General features: G+C 36.9%; 1 protein-coding gene across 2 annotated transcripts in view; it reads left to right on the forward strand.

Moving 5' to 3' along the window:
• The window catches only part of CPXM2 (carboxypeptidase X, M14 family member 2), a 112,493-nt gene that overhangs the window by 18,902 nt on the left and 74,396 nt on the right, over window positions 1-19,195 (forward strand). For both annotated transcript variants that reach the window (XM_026669135.2, XM_087964356.1), the window contains exon 2: window positions 10,141-10,242. In XM_026669135.2, coding sequence (XP_026524920.1) covers window positions 10,141-10,242 — 102 coding nt within the window. The remainder of the gene's footprint in view (window positions 1-10,140; window positions 10,243-19,195) is intronic.

The following is a 19,195-nucleotide window of genomic DNA, read 5'->3' on the forward strand; positions in this document are numbered from 1 at the left end:
GCGGTCTCTCATGGCTTCCTCGAGGTTTGCGAAACCACAGAGGCCTCCCAGGTTCCGGAGGTCAGCGATGAAGTCCCCAACGCTCTCATTTTTCCGTTGGTCCCTCTGGTAAAATTTGTGCCTTCGGATAAGCATTGGTACCGCGGGTGCATAATGGGCTCGGAGGATCGGTGCGAGAGTATCCCAATCCATTGTTTTAATTTCTGCTGGTTTAGCAAGTGCCTTAGCCATTTTTAAAATGGCAGGCCCGCAATGGGTCAGGAAGATCGCTTGTTTCTTGCCAGGCGCAGCGTCTTTCAGGTTGTTGGTCTCCAGGAACATCTGGAACCTGTCTATATACGAGTCCCAGTCTTCATTAGCCGGGTCAAATGGAGCGGGTGGTACGGCGCCGCTGGCCATCTTGCTGTTGTTGGCACTCTCTTAGCCACGTGCTCTGTTCGGTGCTCAGCGAGTGCTCAGTCAGCTCTATCGTCTCCGTATCCCATCCTCGTCGCCAGTGTTAGATCTGGAGGAGGGCGCAGCGGAGGGCGCATTGAACTCAGCTCAACTCTAATAGTGACTTGGAACCCAGCAACTTAGGGCAGCAGCAGTCTTTTATAGAGCTAGCTGCTGTCACAACAACCAATGAAATTGAAGTAACCGCTCTAAAAGCGCCCAATCGGCGATGGCCCGTTGTCAGCCAATCAGGTCAGCCAGAATCGGCCAATCACGATTCGCTTATCCGCGGGCCAATCAGAAGTGCAGGCTTACAAGCCTGCTGCTGAAGTAAGCTAGTATAGTTTTTGACGAATGAGTTTATTAGTTTGTAACAGTTGATATACCCTGAAACCAAAACTTGTGCCCAATAAATTTGGTTTTCACAAATTATCCCAAACAAAAGGGAATAGCATTTACTGGAACAGAAATTACATTGAGTTCAACTCTTTCAATATCTAATTCCATGAATTACTATAAATTTTGATTAGTAAGGTAGAGCAGATGTCCCCAATCTCTGGGTTGTGGCCCACTAGTGGGCTCTAAGCTATTTGTAACTGGCCACAGAAAAGGAAGGCGAGTACATGCAGTTGCACGCACATCCCCACTTGCACAAGTACTCCATTTGCATGAGAGGCATGCATGCATGCACACCACTCATGCAAATGGACCTTCTCCCACAGAACCAACTCCCCTGCCCCCTCCTCCCCACCGGGCTGGTCTGCAAAGCTGGAAAGGTTGAGGAACTCTGAGGTAGAGTACCTATTTTAAAATTATTTTAAGGCAAGAACAATTGTTAGATTCAAAACAGTGGAAGTGGTAGGTAGCATATTTGAATTCAAGAATTCTGTTTCTTAAAAAATTATGATAGTGTACTATTTGCAAAATATAACCAAGTGTACATCCATTCTCCTCCTCCTCCTCCTCCTCCTCCTCCTCCTCCTCCTCCTCCTCCTCCTCCTCCTCCTCCTCCTCCTCCTCCTCCTCCTCCTCCTCCTCCTCCTCTGCTTCAAACTAGCAACAAATGAGATACTTGGAGGCCAATAAAGTAGGTTGTAACATAGACAATCTACTGATCTTTACAAATGATCACAATGTTAGATCTGGAGGAGTGGGCGCAATAACGGAGACGAGGCATTGATAGGGACTCAGTTCAACTCTTTAATAGTGACTTCAGAACAGAGCAACAATTACGGCAGCAGCAGCTCTTTTATAGAGCTGGCTGCTGTCACAACAACCAATGAAATTGAACTAACCGCTCTAAGAGCGTCCAATCAGAGACGGCCCGTTGTCAGCCAATCAGATCAGCCAGAATTGGCCAATCACAATTCGCTTATCCGCGGGCCAATCCGAAGTGCAGGATTACAAGCCTGCTGCTGAAGTAAGCTAGTATAGTTATTGTCAAATGAGTTTGTTTAGTTCGTAATACACAAGTCCATCCAAAATTTGCAGATGAATAATTTTAGAAACTGAAATCACTGTATCATTTTTCATAAATAAATATTATTAAATCATATTTATGTTGAAGATTGATCATGTTTCCTGCAATATTACTGGTTGGTATAATGATATCTCTTTTACTCAATAGTTAAGTAATTTTTTATAATACTCAGTTAAGAAAACTGGGTGCCAATTATTTTCACTTTCATGTTTTATTGTTACTTTGATTTATTGTAAAGATATTTAGAACTTTCAAAATGGGCATAACATGACTGGTTTATTTGGGAAATTGTTAATATAAACAATAAATATTTTTTTACAAAAGACTGGAAACTATTTATAGATTTCTTTCGTTGAAAATGGACCAAAATCAACTGGTGATTTATGGATTTTCTAATTAAAAAGATTAAATATGGGAAGAAAGGAACTTTATAATGTAATTCTATAGGGGAAGAAATGATAAAATTTGTTCTGGCTGCAAAGAAGATTGAAAACTGAATCTTTTTATTCTTTTTTTTCTCTATTCTTTTTTTCTTTCTTTATGTATGCAATCTCCAGTAACTTTTGCTTTATATTTTTTATTTTCTTTATATAGTCTTTCATATTTCATAGACAGCTCTGCATGGGGCTGCCCTTGAAGAACATCCAGAAACTCCAGTTGGTCCAAATGCAGCAGTCCAAATGGTTTTGTGCAGACCTCAGTGTGCACATGTTTCACCTCTCCTGCAGGAGCTGCATTGGTTGTTGATTTGCTTCTAGGTGCAATTCAAGGTGCTGTGGTTGTCATCTATAATGCCCTTCATGGGTTGGGACCAGGTTATCTGAGGGAACATCTCTTGCTGGTCACATCTACCAGACTCATTAAAGCGGGGAGGCAGGGAATGCTGCGGGTCCCATCCCTGAGGGAGATACACCTGGTGAGATCCAGAAGAAGTGCCTTCTCTGTGGTGGCTCCCTCTCTCTAGAACATCATTTCTCCAGAGATAAGAATGACAAAAATATAAGATAAGAATAAGAATGGCCCCCTCTCTAATACTCTTCCAAGGCACTGAAAACTTGGTTCTGCCAGGGGGCCTGGGGAACCCAGAGTGGGATGGAGCCCATCAAATGGCTCGTGTGATCTGGTCTTATTGAGGTGGGGGTGGGAGTTGGGGGTGATTTATTTATTTTCCAGATTTTGTTCCATTGTACTTTATTAATTTATTTGATTCTTTTTATTAGTTTTTATTGTTTCTTTATTTTAAATATGGTTTTACATCCTGTAAGCCACCTCGAGTTGCCATGGGCGAATAGGCGGCAATATAAATTCAATAAATAAATAAATTATAAATATATAAATAAATAAAAATATTTATCTTATAATTATGCAACAACTTTCATTTAAAAATAATTATACAGTTCATGGGTTTTTCTCAAATGAACATATCCCGTTGTCTTATCTTGAGAGTCGTGGTGGCTTAGTAATTAGAAAGCAGTATTGCAGGCTAATTCTGCTGACTGCCAGCAGTTAAATTCCCACTGGTTCAAGCTTGACTCAGCCTTCCATCCTTCTGAGATTGGTAAGATAAGGACCCAGATTGTTGGGAGGAATATGCTGACTCTGTAAATTGCTTAGAGAAGGCTGTAAAGCAGGGGTGTCCAACCTTGGCAACTTTAAGACTTGTGGACTTCAACTCCCAGAATTCCTCAGCCAGCTTTGCTGGCTGAGGAATTCTGGGAGTTGAAGTCCACAAGTCTTAAAGTTGCCAAGGTTGGACACCCCTGCTGTAAAGCATTATGAAAAGATATATAAGTCTAAGTGCTATTGCTATCACTATCTTGCTTCCATTCTCATACTGAAATTTTGTCTGGATTTCACCTAGGCTAGTTTGGGTGCACCAACTTCTGCAGTCCTGTGGGAGTGATATAAAACATCCCTTTCAGCAGCACTTATGCCCAAATGGAGCTGCCTCTGTTGAATCCCTAGGCCACCTGCTCTTTGCTCTCCAAAAAGGGAATCTTGGAAAATATATATCTATCCAATTTTAAAAAACTACACTGTTGATAACACAGTGCTTAACTGTCACTTCAATCTGACAGGATCTTGACATATCTTTCCAGGTTGCCAGATTTTGTGTCATCTGTCTTATCTATGACTGAAATCACTACCAATTTTGGTGACTGTGATCTGTATTATTGTTACTTTATTAATATATATTTATGTGGTTTTATTGTATTTTATGTTTCCTTTTAGTTTAATTTGTCATTATAGGTGTATGTATTTTTATTGTCATGTTCTCTGGCCTAAAAGCTATAATCAAGGTTTTTGTTTAAAACACATGTCAATAGATCAGGTAAAATGGCCTCTCAAAATGCCAGTGTTAGCCAAAGCAAGAAAGTCTTGCTACATTAGCCAGCATTGTCCTCCCTCCCAACATGACAGGTAACATGGTACTTTGGCATGGCACATCATCAGTAGTTTTGGTTCACCACACTGAATTCTCCTGCTTCAAATAGCCCACCACCATTATTCTGCATGGTATTTACCAGTAGGTTGATCTGAAGTCAAATGTGTACCTACTAGCTAGCAAGTTTGGGGCAAATTATATTAAGCGGGAACTTCCCAGTATAGCTTTTCCTTACAGCAAGAGAGAAGTACTTTTCCTGATATATCCAAAATCTTGTAGTACTTGATTCACTGGGCTTTAGGTGGTGAATGAGAAGTACACTAGGTTCTTCCTGGTCAAGCAAGAGTACAAAGCCTCCTTAACCCACAGATTAAGATTTGATAGATTAATAACTTCCTGTCCTGTTAAAACTGCTCTCTCAGCCTCAACACAATTCTGTGTTAGAAAGAACAATAGGTGGATATTTTCCCATCAGCAGGGGAAACTGCCCTGCTGTCAACTATCAGGACAATCCTACTCACTGGCCTCATTAACAAGGCAGAATAGAACAGGGACTGACTTTGAAGACAGAGGAAATGTATGCTGGCCTCCTTTTTTATGTCATGGGTAGAAAGACAGTACATTAAACCAGCTGTCTGGATGTGTCTTTAGAATGCATACCTTGGAATTGTGGTATTAATATGGCTATTGGCTAACAATGCTTGGAAAATAAGCTATTTCCCCTAAAGCTTGGGAAACAGCTTGGCTTCTTCTGATGTTGGTTTTAATTTAAATCAGACTCAGCTATGCTCCAGATATCACTGAGAGCATAGTAAGCTTTGCGTTCTCTGCCAACACTGTCTCCAGTGAGTGTCTAGTTTCATTCTGTCCATCTTCTAATCCCCACCTGATTTATTGTTTTAGCAGAATACTGAGAGCCCTTAGTGCTGTTTTTGCCACTGGTTTGGCTGTACACCAGAAAAACAGAATAGCAAAAAGAACGTTTTATTTGAAGCACATATTGTGAATGGCCAAGATTTGTACTTCTGAGCTTGGAAATCTTGATCAATGTCATAATAATGACAGTAATAACAATGGTGATCTTTAAAAAAAAAACAGGAGTCTCCCACACATTTATCCGCTTAGCTTCCTCTTTAAAACTTGTGTTGACACAGTAATTCCAGCTTTTTCTCATGTTTCACTTGATTTCCCCATTTAACTGAGATATCTACTATAAATTCACTATCCCATAATTATTCTACATTGTAATAAAATAAAATAAAATAGCCTTTAAATGGAGGGGATAGGGAAGCCAGGAAATAATGATTATCAAATGCCAACTCTGTTGTCTTGCAGAAGATTATGATGGTTCCATCAGTATCCACAAAGAATCAGAGAAATTTCTAGTAAAAAATGGTGAATTGATACTCTACTACACTAATAGCAGGAGACATTACAGCTAAAAGGCAGCTGGATGCTGGATCCAGACTGCCAAAATTCTCTCTGCAGAAAGGAGAGATTTATTTGAGATTGCCCATAAGTACTCCATTCTTTTTTTCTTTTCTTTTTTGTCAGTAGATGTCAGGAACTGACATTTTTGGGCCTCTTGAAAACTGCTGGGAGTTGCGGGATAATCAAGCTCAGAGCCACTAATATAGCCTGCTATGGACTTAATGTTCAACCAAGCCTCACTTTTTTATTCAGCTTCATGTTTACTTTCTTAATATTATTACAGCTTGTTAAAGATTGAAAACTTTCAGAAGGTTCGGTTGTGTTTGTTTTGTGAGTTCTCATTTAGTCCTTTAAAGAAGAAAATTGCAAGCTTTATAGGATTTACAAATGAAACTAGATCATGATTTGATAATTAGAAAAGATGTACAAATATATATATGAAGATGCGATTTTATCCCCAGTGAGGTTTAATGGACTTTTTATTAGGATTGGATGACGATACTTCTAAAATTTTGTTTACCTGAAAATGTTATAAAAGTGTAAAAGGAAAGGTTCAAAGTGGGCTAATTAATGTAACTTGTATAATATATTGTTATTACAGATAATCATTAACATATTTTTACTGATTAAGATGGAGTGAAGTTTTAAAGATTTTATTATAGAGGATGAAATGAGATCTAGGATGAAGTGATTTTTAAGATTATGGTGATAAACTGTTAATGTTGACTATATTTGCTGGGGGGGGGAAAGAGAGTTTTCTTTTTTTTTCTTTTTCCATTTTTTCTTTTTCTGCACTTCTTTATTTTCATTTTTTATTTTCTCTTTCTTTTTTGCATATTTTTATTTAGTGTAGAGCAGGGGTGTCAAATTCATTTCATCATGTCATCGTCATGTGACGTTTTCCCTTTGCTAAACTGGCATGGGCATAGCCAGTGCATGACACATCTGGCCTGCGGGCTGCAAGTTTGACACCTCTGGTGTAGAGTGTTAATTGTATTTGAATAGCATCATCCTTGGTAAACTAATTACCAAAAATTCAGATAGAATCATGGAATAGAAAGGGGGCATTTTTCTAACAGTCAATCATAAAGCAATAGAATGTAATTGCTAAAAGAAAGTTCTACTTCAGTAATATGTTTTTAGTTCAGCCCCCTGTCCAGTGTGGAAAAATGCCAGACCTCTGAAATCAGCATCAACTTCCATTAATGAAGAACCCACCTCTTATTTCAGCCTTTGTTCCCTTCTTAAACTGTTCTTCCAATTAGGAATGTTTTCCTGATGTCCAGTCAAATCTACTTCCTCGTAAGTTAAACTCACCCTTTTTTGTCCTTTCCAACTCTGAACAATTTTGCTATTTTTCTATATTAGGGGTCTCCAATCTTGGCAAACTTGTGGACTTTAACACCTAGAATTGCTGCCTGAGGAATTCTGAGAGATGAAGTCCATAAGCCTTAAAGTTGCCAAGTTTGGAGACTCCTGTTCTATATCACTGTCCTCAGATAATTGAAGATAGCTATCATGTCTCTCTGCAGTTTTCTTTTCTTCAGGCAAACATATCAATCATCTCTCATCATTGTAACTCCTTCCAGGTCCCACAAAATATTGGTTGCTTTTCTCTGGACAGACACTCTCTGAACACCTAAATCCTTTTCGCATGAACTGTTGACTAATAAGGTCCTTTCCATCCCACACTCATGCTGTTTATTTTTCCTATCCAAGTGCAGAATGTTGTATTTTATTTCTGCAAAGATTCATTTTGCTGGTTTTTGAACAATGCTCCATCTTATCAAACCTCTCTAAATGTTGCCACTCTAAATCTAGAAAAGACTGTCCTTTAAAGTGCTGTTTTCTCTTATTCTTGTGCTGTCTGCAGATTTGATAATATTTATTCTAAGCCCTTATCAAAATCATTTATAAATATATTGAATAGCAAAGAGTCTAAAAAATCCCTGTGTTATATGTTGCCCAAATTTCAGTCTTGAAACAGAACCATTCACAAAACTCAATTCTTTACCTACTCTGTATCTGTCTAATAGAAACATAGCCCAGTACATTTTTCATGTTCCCCACTAGAATCTCAAGGTAGATTTCTTGACTGCTTTGCTGAAGAAAGCATTCACTATGCCTACCACATTCTCATGGTTACTTTTATCAAAAAATCAGGTTGGTTTGTTGTGATATGTTTTGTTAAAGTTATGCTGGCTCTTGCCAAGGGATGTAGTATACAATAACCTGAGTCATACGGCTCATCTCATTTGAAGATAGGGACACTTGTTCTTCTCTAGTTCTGTAGCACTAGGCTTATCCCTCAGGATTTTTCAAAAAATCATAGAAATAGGCTTCAAATGACATTGACAAATTCCTTCATGAGTCTCAAAAGTAATTATTCTAGTTCTGGAAATCTGAATCCAGGGGTGGGATTCTACCAGTTCGCACCTATTCGCTAGAACTGGTTGTTAACATTCTAAGTAGTTCGGAGAACCGGTTGTTAGAATAAATTACTGGCCTAATCCTGTAAGGAAGGCAGGAAGGAAACATTCGGGTGTTGCCTCTCCATTAACCCTTATCACATTCTTGGCAGGACTAGACTTCCTGTCTCAGGAACGTCTCTGGAGTTTTTTCCCCCTCCTTTGCTGATACTTTGCTTGTGTGGAGTGACCATTCAAAGTTACAATGGCACTGAAAAAAGTGACTTATGACCATTTTTCACACTTATGACTGTTGCAGCATGAGAGGCCAGACATGAGCCACAGTCATGAGAGGCCAGACGAGGAGATGCGTGCCTTGATGTGAGTGATATTGAGTTGGCCAGACCCAATAACATGACCACCAAGCCATGTCCACCCAGTCATATGACCATAAAGCCATGCCCACCACCTAAGCCACACCCACAGAACCGGTTGTTAAAAATTTGAATCCTACTCCTGTCTGAATCCATTTGTGGTCACCAGGTACTCTGGAATAAAGTCTGCATTTATTTTGGATTGTTTCAACTCCAAATGGTCTGTTCTACTTGGAAATCTGATTCCATTTAAATTCTTCTGGGAATCTACATTTTCATCTTTTTAGATACTAAAAGAGTGCTGTCGTATGATCCAACCCCCATCTAGTTATCTTGTAAACTGTAGATTTAATTTTATTGCTTCAAAAGTAACAAAAAAGTGACATATTTGGGAAATTATGAGATCCCGAAGTTCTTTCTATATGCTTTTAGATTCCATTTCTCCCTGTAGACCTGTGATTACATCCATAAACTATATCTTTCTATATGTGAACCAGATTCTAATATGCAAATCTTCCTTCAAGAAGAAAATATAACAAAGCAGCAGCAGCAACAATGACAACAACAACAACAACAGCAACAACTGGCATGCTTTCTTCACCTGGTGGATAGAACTTAATAACAATGTTATCAATATTTCATCTATTTATTTATGTATTCATTCATTCATTTATAGTCTGCCTTTATTAGTTTGTAAATAAGTCAAGGCAGCAAGCATACTTAATACTCTTTCTATTTTTCCCATAATAACAACCCTGTGAAGTCTGAGATAGAGGGCTGAGGGCTGAGATAGAGTGACTGGTCCAAAGTCACCCAGTCAGCTTTCATGACTAGATGGGACTATACCTCATGGTCTTTCAGTTTCTAACCTAGTAGGTGTCTCTCTCTACCAAACAACAATCTGTTAATGTTACTTGAAATTCCTAATTTCTCTTCAGTGTTGAAGTACCTGTAATACTCTTAAACTTAATAACTTGTTTGTAACAAGTAGAATTCTACAGCAGTGGGAGCAGGATTAAAGTTGGACAGCCTGAGTGGGAAACAACAAGGAGTGATTAGCACTGTAGGTGAATCTGAGAAGTTGAAAAGACTCCCCAAAAGAAGCCAGTGACACAAATATCTACATTGTTGCTAGAAAAATTTACTTTGGCTCAATGAAGTCCTTACCTTTCAGCAAGCTAATCAGTCCTGGAGGATGAAAGTCTATACAGGACCAAAATAATAATTAAAAAACCCCATGGAATTGGTACCACTTTCATTTGGGAAGGAGGGAGTTTTTGTCCTATTTTTCTTGTTTCATTTTGCTTGCTTGGAATGATGTTTTCCACCTCTGGCACTTACATAGTTTAGAGAGTAATTCTGATATACCGGGATAATACAAAAAGAAACTAACCTGAAGATTGTTGAGAAATCACAGAATCCCCAAGGATTCCCTTTGCCTTTTTCTGAAAAGTATCCAATGTTTATCTGTTTTTGAAAACTCAGGGAGACAAATGTGAACTCTTTACTTACTTTTTACTGGGAATTATGGTTCTTTTTTCATTGTGTTCCTTATGTTCCTCTTTCTGTTTGATACTTTATATTTGGGGAGGATTAATATCATGTGTTTCTTTTTTCTGCTGTCAGCTAAAAATGGTAACAAGAAAGGTGAGAAAAACAAGAAGAGCAATGAAAAAACACCAGATGGCGACTATGAAAGGCGAAACACTGATAAAGACAGCAGAGAAAGTAAGTGAGAATGATTAAAGATTTGTTTGCACTTCTTTTTGGGGTGAACCCTTTCTTGGGACAAATTTTAATGAAACGAGAAGCAATCCCAAAAATAAATATTTGATCTTGTGGAATATGGAGATGATTCATTACAGTGGTTCCTTTATAAATAAGAACTTATCAAATTTCTTTGTGAAGTGTAAGAAAAGCACTTTAAGGTTAAAATGGATAAATGTGGGAGAAAGTGAAGCTAACAAGCAAAGGACTTTGAGTGTTTTGCTCTAGATTTATATACTGATTAAATTTCAGAGGAATAAATCAGAATAAGACAGATCTCAAAGGCATCCAGATCAAAAGGAGTCAAAATTCAAACCTTCACAAATGATTGGGCAGTGTTTTTTTAAAAAAAATATATAGACACAGACAATGCTTTTTTAAAGTGGAAAGCTTCTATGGAACACAAAAAGCAGAGAAGATAAGCAGGTGGAGGAGGAAGGGGGAGTAATTTTGCAACTGACAGCTCTAGCTTTTAATTGCAGTATCTGGTTTAAAAGGATCTCCCGATTATAGTGATCTGTGTTGAAGAATGTTGACTGTTGAAGTAATATATTATATATCTACTGTATCAGTATTTCACAATCAGAAAATAGGAATGTGACTATTTCAACCCATCATATTTGGCACACTTATTTTTAGCTGTTCCTCTCTGCCTGTTCCAACATACATTCTATCCCCTAACCCCTAATTAAACAAGATGGTATTAACTGGATGCATTTCCAGGAATCAACCTTTCCTTGCAGAAGTTTCTGATTGCACAATTTAAGTTTAATCCCGGCCCTCCAGCAGGCTACTTGGGGGCGTGCATAAGCGCACCAACGTGCCTACCGTCCCTGTCCTATTGTTTCTCTTATTCTTCTTTTATTTTTCTTATATATACCCATTTCATGTATTCACAACTATGTATACACTTATACTTATTATCTTGTAAACAATTGGCAAATCAAATAAATAAATAAATAAATAAATAAATAAATAAGTTATCAGGACAGTACAGGAACCAGTGTTAAGTCCTGAGTCTGTTGTGCTTCTAGGAATACAGCTCTCAATTACAGCTTGCTGTTCCTTGTTGGTAGATGAGCACAAAGATGTTTCAGGCAATCAATATATGTGCCTTGAGGCTAGGAAGAAGTGCTTCTTCTATCTCTCAGTTTTACGTTGGGTTTAAAAACCCTCCATGTACTCATAATGATGGCAAGCCAACACACCATTTTGTACAGACTTCCTCAGCTAGTCGTATTGTATCATACTGGTTTATACAGGGATTGGGCAAAGATAGGAATAAGGAGTAGGCTCCAGTCCCCTGGTTAAAAACCCTATGCAAGAAAAATTAGCACTGTGCTACTGCCTTGGCCCCAACACTTTCTATTTCTATGCTGAAGAGTCCAATTTGCAGAAAACTTCCTTCCCCATTCTTGCAGCAGGTGGAAGATGGGTCAAGGCATAATAATCAGCATAATTCCCCATATGGAAAAGTGAGGAAAATTGGGGCAAGGAAAGCAAGGGAAGAAAAACTATGGATCTATTATAAATGAATAGAAATCCGGGTAAAACATGGTGAAGATGCACTCAATTTTGATTTATTTATTATTTTAAAATTAGATTTCTATGTCACATGTTGCTGCCAAACATTTTCATATTTGGCACAGTCAAGGGATTTATATGGCCATCCACAAAAGGAAACACATGTGAAAATTCAGTCTTTCATGGTGGGAATCAGAATATTAAAGTGCATTAGCTACTATCAAGTACAGGGAAAAAGGGGGACATAAAAAGAGATTAAAGTTAAAGCACAATAAGTTTTTGGTTAAATCCAGAAAACTGAGTGAGGAGCTAGTTCTCTACTCTTTAAAAAAAAACCTGTAGCATAAGTTGACCTTTACTGTGTATTGGCCTTTTCCATAAATTAGTAGATAGTATGCTTCCAGACAACTGCATATATGTAAACATTCTAAATATTAAGGGTGCTCTCAAGCATAACAGCCATTGCACCAGAAGAGAGAAAATATCTGCTTTTCAAAAACAACAATCACGGAATTTGGTGATTTAAAAAAAAGTTCTTTCTCTCCGTACAGTGGTAGCTTTATTAAGGATGACAGTTCTGCCCAATTCTTGTCACCTTTTGAAAATATTCAAAGTTTCATTATTTTCTGGACATGTGCACAGTAAACTATGCAGATGCTAACATTTTTGCAAAGGGTTGGGATTATTTTATAGTTTATTTGTGTATAATATTTAGGAAATTAATATCAAAACCTGCAGCAGAAGGAAACAAGCAGCTGGGATGACTGGACAGCCAATTATTCCTCCTTTAATCTCCTGGGAGATTAGACTTTATAGATACATTTTGAACTAACTTTGACCCTTGTCTAAAAAGCCAAAGCAACATAAGGCTATGCCAAACATTTATCCTCCTCTCACCTTTTGAGAAAGGAGAGAAAATAGTAAGGAGCAGGAGGAATCTCCTCCCTCCTCTGGTTTTTGAAGAAACCAGAGTAGCAGTGAAGACACTGCTACCAATAAACTGATTCTTGGTTGTATTGTGAGCCATGATGGAATAGTGGTTAGAATGCAGTATTGCCAGCTGACTCTGCTCACTGCCAGAAATTCGATTCTCACTAGCTCAAGGTTGACTCAGCCTTCCATCTTTCCAAGATTGATAAAATGAGGACCCAGATTGTTGGGGGCAATATGCTGACTCTGTAAACCATTTAGAGAGGGCTGTAAAACACTGTGAAGTGGAATATAAGTCTAAGTGTTATAGCTATTGCTATTGTGATAATGGTGTCAAAACATTATTATATCTTGTCTCCAGTTCACTCTATGTTTGTCTTATTGCAATATAAAAGAATGCTGGGTTTGTTTTGATATAGCACAGTATTTACATGCATGCTTTAATTAACAAGATAGCTCAGTCTAATTTTTATGATCTTGTATAAGTATATTTAGATCATAATATTGTATTTTGGAAAACCAGCAAGAAATAAAAATAAACTTATTACTATTCTATCAATTTATATCTATCTATCTATCTATCTATCTATCTATCTATCTATCTATCTATCTATCTATCTATCATCTACTTACCTTCCTACCTACCATATCTATCTAATCTACCTACCTACCTACCTACCTGTCTAGCTCTCTAACTATCTATCATCTATCAGTGTAGGACTAGTATTGGAGAGATTCAAGTTCTAGGACTCCCTTAGGTAAGGAAGTTGGCTGGGTGATAAGGACTCTCTCTCATCTCTAGACCTGGAAGTCCAAAACCATTTATTTACTACCCAACACTAAGCCAACATAGTAGATTATGGTCCATATCCTTAAATGAAGAGATCTTCAGTTTAGTTGATTGCTACAAGTTTTACTGCTCGCAGGAGAACCTCCTCCTTAACTTTTCTTTTACTGATAAAAATGAAAAGTAAATTATCTTTAGGGCTGAATTTCAGAACTGTGATCCACCTACCGTACATGCAACCAAGTTAGAGGCTGATTTAATAATTTGAGAAGTTTGGTGCATTCAGATTTTCATATTAACTTATTCAATGTATTCTTCCTGGATCATTATAGAATATGAAATTGGAAGTTTAGTATTTAAAGTAATCAGAATTCTGCAGTTCAGTTATCTAAATAAAAATACAATTTTTGGATTGCATTCATTTGTAATACAGGAAGGAAGTACAAAGAAGTCAGATACAACAAAGAATTTGAAAAATGAAAAACTACACAACCAGATTTGAAAATGTTAGAACCAACAGGAACCATTGTTTATGAGTAATAGAGTATCTTCGTATGCTAAACTATCCACTGGTTTTCTCCACTATTTTGCTGAAGGAAATTTCTTTTCTCTATAAGTGGAGATTAAAAGTTCACATAATCCTATGATTAGCTGCCTGTTTCTCTTTGAAATAAGAGCAGTGTTCATTAGTTACTAAGATAATAAAACATGGATTTAGACATAATTTATTAAAAGCTTTTTTATTGCATCCTTGAACCTTGGTTATAAGCCGTGGAATAGTCTAGCACCAAGAAAATTGAAAATGCAATCTTATGTATATGTGCCACAAATCTCACTAGATCCTTTGTCTTGACTACAAGTGGGTGTGAAAAAGACTTTGCACCATAATCATCACCATATTTTAAAATATACACAAATCCACTGTAGTTAAAGCTTATTTCACAATCCTATTCTTCCTTATATAATTAAGGTTTTTAATTAATATAGCTAGAAAAACTGAAAAGAACCAAAATAACTCGAGATATTTCAAGCTTGACATTTTAGAAGCTGAACAAAAAAAGATTTCTCTTTTCATCCAGTGTGTTAATAAAATTGAGGTCTGTCTGAACTGAATGTTTGAATATTCATTTTTTGACTTTCTGCTTTAGGAAAATTGTTTTGAAGACTTACTTATGAACATGCTGGCTTATTATCAGGCATAGCTGTTCTAGTAGCTGTGAATGCTTTAGTAATGCTTGACTTAATCCTGCCCAGAATGGCAATTAAAATTTGACTTGCCAATTGCCCAAGCATTTACTTTCCTGTTTTGTGAGATTAGTTATTTGCTAATAAGCTGCTACAGGATAAGTAAATTAAAAACTATATACCTATAGTAATTCCCTAATTCATATATTTATTATTTGTTGCATGCAATGTTGAATGGAGTTGCTGCCCTCCCTCAACTGTAGAGCTTAGATCTGTATAGAGAAAAGTGAAATTGGGGATAAGGAAATTGTGAAAGACACTATAAGAGAGAGAGGGTCATGTTTGCTGAATGAAAACACCTTATTTTTGAGATACACCTTGTTCTTAGTGACATAATGTTGAATCTGGGGCAGAAATCAGATGAACTGGACAAATTTCCTACATATTTGATCCAGTATGCTAGATTTCAATAACATATATGTACCAATAACACATCCCTAAATGCATACATCATCAAGGATAATGTTTAGCATTTCTGGTCTACTCTAAAGCTCTAGGCATTTTCAGTTAAGCTGCAGTAGCATATGTATGCCTTGCAGACATTTCTTTATGATAGGGATTTTAAATAATTTCTTATTGCTTTTAAAATAATAACAAAAAAGGAAAGAAGCAAAAGGAATAAAACACAAGAATACATACATTATCAAAATAATATGTAAGAAGTACTTAAAATAAATGAAAAAATATAACAGAAAAAAGATATAGAGTATAATATATTGTTAAAACAATAGCAGTTGCAATTCTGTATAATTATCTAATACTATATATATAGTGGATTTATTAAAAACAGAATCTTTTATATTCTGGTTAAGTGGTACAGAGAAAATATGGCTGAATTGCTTCCTTGAATTGCCACATATACTGCTGATGCATAGTTTTATAAATCCCCTTTAATTAACTTGTATACTTTATCATTCGTTAGTGTTCAATGAGAATGAGAATAAAATTTTATTCATCGTGCAAAGCTATATTAAGACAATAGGCAGAAATAAGGATTTGCTGGCAAAAAGCAAAGAAAAACAATTTGAAAGAGAGGAATAAACCTTTTTCCCCCAATTGATTTGGATGTAGACTACTATTATTTTCCTATCCATTGTGTATCTTTCTTTCTCCTTTCCCCCTCAGTATGGATTGTGTGTTAAAAATTTGTGACAGCTTCTTCCTTTTCATGAAGACTCTCTGTCACTCATGAAATAAATATCTAGCATTGGTGTGGAAAGGTTTTTTAGTCAGGTATGTTGAAAAGTTAATTGGCCAGAATATATTATGAATGGAATAACAGCTAAAAGCAGGGAAGTGAAAACAAAGTTTGTTTGGAGTATATGGAGCCACAAAGCTTTCTTAATTTTCTGTAATTTCTTAATTTTCTGTAATTCCTTACTCTGTATCACCAAATAAAATTAGATTACTAGCAATGTTAAATTAGGCCAACACTACTAAGTCCTGATCTATAGAGAAAAAAAACACAAAGTCCCCACCAAATCTTCCACCTTCTTGCTGACTATTTTATTTTCCCAAAGATTGTTTGTGACTGTCTACTCTTGATCTGATACTAACCAATACATAGAGAAGAGCTGGCTGAAGACAACACAAAGATAGGAATACAGCAAATATTTCAGAAGACAGTATCAAAGTTTAGGAGGTTCATACAAACTACAACAATATGCAGACACTGGGAAGATGAATTTCAACAAGGACAATTGCAAAGTTCTACAATTGGTTAGGAAAACTCAAAAATATGAATATAGGTTTAATAATGATACTGACTTGCAGGATATTCAAAATGGAACTAGGGTGTATAGTGGAACCCAACTACGTATAAGCCAATAATATGATGCAGCTTCAAAAATATCGATCTAGATCATTGTTCTAGTCCATTCTGCTCCTTGAATATGGCATTCAGATCTGGGCATCTCATTTCAGACAGTCCAGAGGAGAAAAGTCTATATTACATTATTGAGATGATCTCAAGGAGACTTCCAGATCTTTACATTCTATATTTATTATTTATTATTTTCTTAGCATAAAAATAATATTGCCGACAGAGTATGAAAAACATGACAAGTTCAAAAGTACCCAGTTCCTAGGTTATCTTGTTGTATAATATGTGGAGCTAAACTAAATCTCTTGAGCCTTAGTTTGGAAAATAAATCTCATGGAAAAAAGATTTACTGGAAATTCTTGCTTTCAAGTATCTTAGAATAACAGATGCCCAGCATCAATTAAGAAATAAATAAATAAAAGGATTGACTTCCACATTCAGCTGGAATCCAGAAAGCAAAGTGATGTGAACTCATTTGAAGCCCAATGAATAAAGCATTTTTTTTCTAAATATAGTAAACAACATTACTAATTATCTCACTGATGTTGTCATTATGGTTGTTTATAATTACATAAATGGTTGACATAAGCAGAAAGAATGAGTGATCATTTTCTCATATTTTGAAAAAGTACTCCACAAATACTTCCAATACATCAAAGTATTCATTTCTTATGTTATGGGAAACTGCACAATTCAACTCTACTCAAAGTACATAAAAACATAAGGAGTCCTTGCTTAACAATCCTAATTGGGATCAGCCACTCTTGAAAGAGACAAGACTCCTCAGTTTCATATCTTCAGATTTTATATCCTTCCCCCTCCTTTTGTAAAGCTCAAGTACCTGCTTATTGTCTTGTCATTTTGCAAGTAATGTGATCACAGCACAGCCTGAGGGTGAGAGACAGACTATGCAAACAACTTATTCTCTTGAAATCTCTTGAAATTTTTCCACTCTGTGATGGGAATGGAAGACAAAACAAAAAACCAAACCCAACAATTTCTCTGTCTCTTTTGCCTGACCCCCTCCCTGCAGCAGAGGGATCAGAGAGGGATTTCAAGAGAGTAAGCTGTTTGCTCTCTACATATCGAGAACAATGCAACTGCACCTGCAGTGGGAGTCAGGCAAAGGAGAAATTGCCTATAAAAATCTCTTGTGTTCTTTCTCTCCCCCACCTTCGCAGAATGGAGCAATTAGATAAGGGATTTCAAGAGCATATGTAAGCTGTTTGCACAATGTCCCTGCAGCTCTCAGCCCCAGGCTACAGGCATGGTCACATCGCTTTTGATGTGAAGAAGAACAAAATGGCTTACTTTCTTGAAATCTGAGGTCAGTCACAGCTCATTGTGTATTGTAATGATGACATATGACTGAGAAATGTCATGAAGGTCATAAATAGTCATAAGTGAGCCGTAAAGTTAATATTTCAGCTCCATTATAAATTTGAATTATTGATGAATAAATGGTCCATCAATGACGACAACCTGTGTAAAAGCTGTGCTTTTGTTAATAATATCAGCTACTCATAGCTGGTCAAGGTCAAGTAGGCATGAACTACAGAGATTTGGCATCTAATGTTTGGCTGGAAATTCTAAGAATAATGTTAAGCCCATGGTGTACTTAACTCAGGCCTGTGGGCCTGCCCTGGAAATAGCAAAGGACAAGCCTGCGGTGCCTCTGCCAGTGAAAATGTAGCTCAGGAGGGGCACGTGCAGCCCTCCCAAGTTCTGTTTTCACTGGCCGAGGGTTGCAAGAGGCCGTCACAGCCGAAAATGGAGCTCAGGAGCCTGTTTTCACTATCAGAGTACTCCGTCCGCCACAGGCATCCCTGACATGAGTGACATTGAGCTGGCCATGCCCACCCTGGCTATGCCTACCCCAGCCCCCTGAGGTCAAACACAACCTTGATGCAGCTTTCAATGAAATCAAGTTTGACACCCCTGCAGTAGAGATTTCATTAAAGCAGCCACTCTCAGTAACTTCCTTCCACCTTGGGATTAGATCTGCTTCTTTCTTCATTCTTCTTCCAGACTTCCTATAGTTTCTCACAAATAAGTAGCTGAAGATGACATGGAATTTCAGAGAAAGAACTTTCCAATCCTGGTATTTGAAATTAACATCCAGATGGCAGCTGGGAAATATCTGTACATATAGAAAAGACCGATAAATATATTTTTAAAAGAAAGCTTGGTTGATTATTATTTGTGATACATTAGACATTTCCTGAGCATCTTACTATATAAGAGGCTTATAACTATTTTCAATAATCTATATATAACAATTTGGTTCTGTGAGTGTGTATAGGCTTGTTTGAATTCATTTAATTAATTGAAATTGGTTTTCCCAAAGAATTACATCATCTAACATAGAAAAAGAGCATTTTTATAAAGCTTCTTCTCATCAGCTTATTCCAGTTTCCTTCATAAACACAGAGTGTGTGTTTGCTAATTACAGTTATACAGCTGAAAATATAATCGTCTAAAATGTGAGCCTATTTGTAGATTTTATTTAACTGAGCTGTCTTTGCAATTCTCTTTGTCTGCTTTTTTTGTCTTGCAAAAACAAGATAGCTGTCATATATGTACCAAACAATGCATCAGCTTCTTAG

This window comes from Notechis scutatus, chromosome 4, assembly GCF_049901735.1.
Source record: "Notechis scutatus isolate UNSWTSFEM ecotype Mainland chromosome 4, rNotScu1.2, whole genome shotgun sequence".
In the NCBI taxonomy this organism is placed as follows: domain Eukaryota; kingdom Metazoa; phylum Chordata; class Lepidosauria; order Squamata; family Elapidae; genus Notechis; species Notechis scutatus.